The sequence below is a fragment of the Neltuma alba genome, unplaced genomic scaffold (genome assembly GCF_004799145.2).
Source record: "Neltuma alba isolate B1F8T4 unplaced genomic scaffold, ASM479914v2 tig00007834_pilon, whole genome shotgun sequence".
Lineage (NCBI taxonomy): Eukaryota > Viridiplantae > Streptophyta > Magnoliopsida > Fabales > Fabaceae > Neltuma > Neltuma alba.
This window is the reverse complement of record NW_021634878.1, coordinates 13954-20675: the sequence shown is the minus strand read 5'-3', so window position 1 is coordinate 20675 and position 6722 is coordinate 13954. Positions and strand designations below refer to the sequence as shown.

The following is a 6722-nucleotide window of genomic DNA, read 5'->3' as shown; positions in this document are numbered from 1 at the left end:
TTAGTTGTCGTTTCGATCAACACTAATATAAAAACACATAATATATAATTTATAAGGAATAATATTATATACTACCTCCGGTCCTAATTATAAGAGCTTGTTGACTAATTTGAGGAGATTAAGGAAAGAAGTTAAGTTAGTTATTTGTAATAAATATGTGTTGTTTTTCTTAAAATATCCTTGTTAATTAAGTATATTAGCTAGAACTATTATTGTTAGAAGGACTATCTTGGAAAAAATAAATAAATATTAGAGACAAAGTCGACTGGGGTCTTATATTTAGGATCAAAATAAAAGTCAAACGAGGTCTTATATTAAGGACCGGAGTAGTATAATAATTTATAAATAGTATGGCTCATTTGCATAATTTAGACATATCTAGTTTATTGTGTTTTCTGAAATTAGAATTAAATTCGCCATGAAGTGGTTTAGACGTGGTTAAGCGGGTTTTTGACTTTTTCAAACAAATTCGTTACCTATCAATTGAAAAAGAATAATAGATCGTTAGCAAAAAAAAAAAAAATGATAAATCTAATTTGGATTTTTTTTAAAAAAAAAGATCCATTGCTATCCCCACACGTATGTAGAGAGAGAGAGAGTTGGAGGTGTGCTTCAACACATCCTTTTTAAAGATCTTGTTAATAAAGCTAGATTATTTCTTCGTAGAGATTGGGATGGTAGTTGATCATAGTCATAGAATAGATAACAACGCGGTTGATCACCTGACCAAGTTAGCTCATAAAATAGAAAAAAAAAAAAATTTATTGCGTCTTTGATCATATTTCATCATAAGTTGATGAATGAAGACCCGACTGGACAATGATTTTGTTTCCCTTTTGTGATTAATTGATATTCAGTCCTCATTTAAAAGAGAGGGAGAGAGAAAAAGAGGGAGTCTAAATAGGTTGAATTTAGGTGGAATTTTAGCCTACCCAATTTGTTCAAAAACTACAGAAAGTCTGAAACCCAAGATGGGTTTGGCATTAGATTTGACCAAGTTTTTTAATTTTCTTTTAATCAACATGTCAACATTTAACCACGAGTTGGATTTTAAAAAAAAAATTAGTTTCCAATCTTCATCGTAACAAGTATTCATATTTAGCATCCGATAATATTTCAAAAAAATTATGTTTAATAAGAAAATACCTATATCTAGCAAAAAAAAAACATGTCAATATTTATAATCAACCTATCATATTTATACTAATAAAAATTATTTTATACAGTGTATGTAAGAAATAATAACCTGATAGAAAATTCAAAAAGACATAGAGGAAAAAAATATTCCATCAGAAAAGAGAAGAAAATAACAATAACATCAGAGAGAGATGCACGAAGCTCAATATAAGCCTCATTGATGACTTGTGAACAATACATCTTATATATGAAATCGAATACATAGTATAAAATTTATTAAAAAAAGGTAGCTGCTTGTAGATTTAACATTTTATATCAATATTTTAATCAATATGATAAAAGTATAACTTCCTAGAAAGGTCAAAATTTTCATACAAAACTAGCGTGAATCCTACACATTTGACATTTACACAGAACACAAAATGAACTATACCATTCACAATAGTTTTGTAAATAATTCAACTTTCTACACTTTATTGCAATTTTATAAAAATATTGATATTGTATCACCAAACAAAAATTGATATTGACTGATATTAGAGATGAGACTGAATCATGCTAGCTTGTAGGGTTACCTTAGAATGTGATCCGATTCTCCAATTTTTAAATCCAGCTTTCATCTATTATCACGTCCATTACACACACCCCTTTACATGGCCGCGATAATGGGGTCAACATGCTGCAATAGTGCAATGTTAGAAGAAACTCATCTCTCCTCTATGACTTCTCTAAATCACAAAATTCTGGTTAAAAAAATTATATAAATAGGATAATTTCCAAAATGCCACAAGATTAACAGTCCAAAGCATATAATGGCTAATTATCAAACTAAAATAAAAGAAAAGTAAACCACTTAACATATGCCTATACTTTTTTTAATTTTTAATTTGGTACTCTTAATCGAATAATTCAATTTTGCTCTATTACTATTGTTAACCCCTGTACAAGGGTAACAGTACTAACAGATCATAGTTACAGGCGTTAGCGGTATTAACAAAGCAAAGTTAAACAATTTAATCAAGGAAAAAAAAAGGTATAAATATCAAATTAGAAATTGAGAGCAAGTATACATACCTGCAAAGTCGTTTTCTCTAGAAAGAATATACAAGTAATGAAAAAACTAATGACCGAATCAAATTTTGGTACTTCTCAACAAAATGTATAGTACTGATCCCAAGTATACTTTTTGGTAACTAAGCGTTACCTCACAGCAATCTTCCCAGTCTTCAACCTTCATTTGTTCATGTTTCTTCCCCTCTCAAACCCCTCAAGCTCCCTCTTCTCTGTCCTTTTGTGAGTAAAATAACAGTCCAAAGCTTCAAAATATAATATGAGAAGAGAAAAATAAATGCCATTAATTAATAATAAATATTCACCACCCACAAATATTAGTCCATCAAAGCATGCAACTCATATCTCATAAAGATGTATATTCAAATCTTGGTGTCAATATGAGGAGCTCGTTAATAGACAATCTAGAACGTTCCTGTATATCCTAATTATTTGTGGGGAAATATCAAGAACCACCGACTTACTGCACTTCAATACTAGAAAAAACAGTGAACACTCAATTCTACACATGTTGTTCTGTCCCGGGGGGGGGGGCCTACATCGTGTTGGGTAGCAGTCTGGATAGATAACTCCTCTAATTTCACTGCAGTCTTGGATCATTCAACTGCTTACATTCGTAGCCTAAAAGCTTCAGTAAACGAACTTAAACAATGAGATCAACATCAAAAGGTTCCCTGAATATCACTGTAGGAGCTTTCCTTAGACATAACTGCGTATGCTGTACAAGCTCAGAGAAAGCTGATATTATAGAGCTCAACACAAGAAGTCAAGAAGGTCAAATTATCAGATAGCTTCAGTTTGCCTGGCTGTCTATTGTATGACACATGTTTGCACAATCACAGATCACGATCCTGAATGTAATTTATCCATAACAACAGCACTTCTATTGCCCAAACTCTATTATTACTATAAGCAATATCTGCCACACCGCCACAAGCGATGGAATCAAAATGTCAATCACGAAATACCTACATTTTGATAATCTGCCAAACAAAACAGACGCTTTGGGAATTAAAGAACTATTGCAGGTCCCAAGTGCGTGTGAAGTTCCATTTCCCTAATTTCATAGCTTCCTAGCAACATCACTAGCAAAATTCCAAGATAAATCGTTCAAAAGTGGCTTCCCTAGCAGCATATACAAGATGCCCAAACTAACAATATACCATAACAAGGTCAGGGGAGCATAATATCGTCCTACCAGCTAACAGAATCGTCTCACAGTGACAATCTTCTTTTTTATCCACAAAACCAAAGGCAAAAAGATTGCCACTCCCGTTGTGGTTAGTTATCACTCGAGTGTTGCCATGTCCTATAATACAACTCAACAAAAAAAAGCATGCCAAATTTTTCCCCAGCATTAATTCTAAAGTCAAGCTCCAACTTGTATACCAACTTGTATACCCTAGATGTTTGGCCTAATTCGATGAAAGACAAATATCTCATGCATTTCATCATACTTCTGAACAATTCGTTATTTTTACAAGCTTCACATCAATGCACACGTCCGAGAATTATCAAAGAGCTAATATAAAGGAAGAAAACCACTTCCAATAATTACAAGGACAAACAAGACAATCAGCTCCCCTGCAAAGTTTCATTTCAACTAAAGGGTCTCAACAATTATGCTGAAACATTTACAAAGCATGGTGGCAGAACAATCGCGGTACCGTTCTCATCAGTGAAACATAACAGGGCAACATAAATCCAGACAACGTATGCATTTCACAGACACTAGCCAGACATCTCAATAAAACAGTGAATCGTAAAAAAGAGGTAGCTTCTTCATTCAAATTGCATGGTTATTAATAAATTGTTCTTTTGGCAAGTTTTCCATTAATTAAATAATGTATTAAAAAATAAAAATTGTGACATACTCATGAACCTCAAGCTTGGGTCGTTCTTCTTTGGAGCCATTTGTGATTTAAGCCTGGATATGATCAACCTTTCCCTTACACTGCCCCATAACTGAAGACATCCTTCCAAGAAAATAGTAAACCGTGATACACTTGTGAAAGATCAGTCCAGGCAGCTAGCAAGTTGGATCACCCCTTAAAACGTAAAGGCAAAGCTGAAATTGAATGAATCTGGAAAGATTATTCCCATTTCCCACATTAAGTAACTGCGTTCACAAGAATCCGTCTTTCCAGATCTTGGAAAGATCAGTTGCCCCGACCTATATACATAGTGCGTATGAAGAGTTCATACTTAAAAAGGTACAGTTTACATAAATTCTGAAGGCGAATTGGCATCAGGTTTAACATTTTCACCCAATCCGTCTGTATGCTGCAAATTCTGCAATACTTGAGGAGGCAAGGCCCCCAATCCACCACCTAATGCATCACTTGCTGAACCAAAAAATTGACAAATAAGTCGAGCCGTGATTCCAAGAATCTGCATTTGGTTCTGACACGCATCAGCATGCATCTGCATCATCTGCTTTTCATGTTCAACTTGCAAAGCTACCATCCTCTCCCTCCACTCCATCTCCTCTTCCTCCATCTTCTCCTCCATCCTCTTCCTCCATTTTCGCTCTTCGTTCAGTTCTCGTTCTAACCTTACCCTTTTCTCAAACTCCTTTCGTGCCCAGGTCAATTGTCTCTCTTCCAATTCCAATTCTCTATTCTCCAACCATTCCTCCCTCTCACTCCTTCGTTTCTCCTTTCTGAACTCAGCTTCTTTCCTCTTGGCTTCCCTCTCCAACTCTACCTTCTCTTTTCGAAACTCCCTTTCCCTTCTCCTCTCCTCTCTCTTCATCATCGCATCCCTCAATTCCAAAACCTGTGCACCTATGGAACCCAATCTCCTGTACACACCAAAACCCCTCTTCAGCATCTTCACCGGAGGAAGACCCACTTCAGCAATTTCCTTCTCACCCCGAAACTCACCCTCACTTCCCACACCTTCTTCACCCACGTCATCCACATCAGTATTATCATCATCACCAGCACCTTCCGCCTCATCTTCTTCCTCCTCTGAATCATAGGCATCGATCCCGAAATCTAAATCTCCGCAATCCCCAAAAACGTCAATATTATCGGTCATCCGTTTCCCCCTAGGATCAAGCTCCACATCGCCGAAAACCTCCTTGTATTTCAGGAAATTCTCCCAGTGGTTCTCTCCGTCTTTCCAATTGAACTCGTCCTTGGAGACTCGGATTTTCTGCTTGACGCCCAAGTACTGATGGCGCATGTTCTGGACCTTGATGGATACGTCGCGCCATGACCACTTGAAAGGGAAGGTGCCAGGGTCTTGAAGATGGTGGACGGAGTTGACATGATCAGCAACGGGCTTGAACTTCTTCTCGCGGGTCCTGAGCTTAGCTAAGGCACCTGAGTTGAGCAGCTCCGAGTATTTCGAGAGCAGAGTCTGCTCTTCGAGTTCGGACCATTTCTTTCGCTTCATTGCTGAGTGAGTGAGGGAACGACGATTTAGGTGGCGATGCGTGTCCCTCTGTCTGATGTCTGCCTCAAATCGAAGACTTCAAGAAGGCTGAAGGGCCTGCTTGAACGGGAAAATCACAAATTAGGACCACATAAAGATGTTAATGATAATCAATCCCAGAATTTTTTTAAAAAAAAAATTCAGAAAGGACTTTTTTATATGGATTTTCTTTTTTGAAAAGTTAGTGAATAAAAATGCTTTTTCGACCATCAAAAGTTAATCTAATTGATAAAAAATCAACTCATAATTCATAAAATCATAAGTTTGAATTTCATTGTCAATGTGATTTTATTAGTGGACGATTTGTAAGTATTTCTATAACTCTTCTGAGCTTGAAAGCACATTCTAACTCTAATGAACTCCCAATACTTAATTCATTTAAATTTTGGATGCAAGGGTCTAAGGTTCTTGAATTATCAAAAAATTTTGTTTTTGGTTAGAAATTTTTTACTAAATTATTATCTTTTGGTGTATTATTAAAAAAAAAAAACTAACTTTAGATATATTGAATAAATGTCAGAAAATCCCCCCATTCTCCAACACAATCCTTCCGTGTTTAATTTAAGTTTCTCCCAATTTTTTTTTTCATAGTCTTAAGCAAGTTAACCATAAATCTCTATTATGGAACCATTTTGATTTTTGTCTTCCTATTTTTGAAAAGGATAACATGTTTCTTAGCTTGTATTGAGATTTGAGAACCATTTTTAACCGCGTTTTTTCAATTAAAAACATTAAACCAATGTTTGGTAATGTTGGCCAATCTCCTTGCTCCTTAAGTTTGCATTCCTTTCCCAAAATATGACAGTGGAAATATATTTGATAGCTAGTGTTTTTTCATCATAGATGTTAGTAAGAATTTACACAGAAATATCTTTATTAAAAGAAAAAAGAATGTACAAAGAAATATGGCCGGTTGTTATGCTGATCCTCGCCTGGGCTTCTTCTAAGCCTGTCTTTTTGGGTTTTGCTGTTAGTGGTTTTTTTAATTCTTGTTTGGGTTGTTTGTTTATTTTGGTTCTAGTTGGACTCTGGCTTCTCAGTTGGGCTCTCATCTAGGCCCCACTTGAGAAGCT

At 35.5% G+C, this 6722-nt stretch overlaps 1 protein-coding gene across 1 annotated transcript; it reads right to left on the bottom strand.

Moving 5' to 3' along the window:
- Nucleotides 1-1485: 1485 nt before the first annotated feature.
- On the bottom strand, nucleotides 1486-5682 carry LOC114753295 (stress response protein NST1-like). The gene is made up of 2 exons (XM_028941970.1): nucleotides 4083-5682; nucleotides 1486-1816 (listed from the first exon to the last, which is right to left on the bottom strand). The coding sequence occupies exon 1, from the start codon at nucleotides 5608-5610 to the stop codon at nucleotides 4429-4431; it is 1182 nt and encodes a 393-aa protein (XP_028797803.1). The 5' UTR covers nucleotides 5611-5682; the 3' UTR covers nucleotides 1486-1816; nucleotides 4083-4428.
- Nucleotides 5683-6722: the final 1040 nt, after the last annotated feature.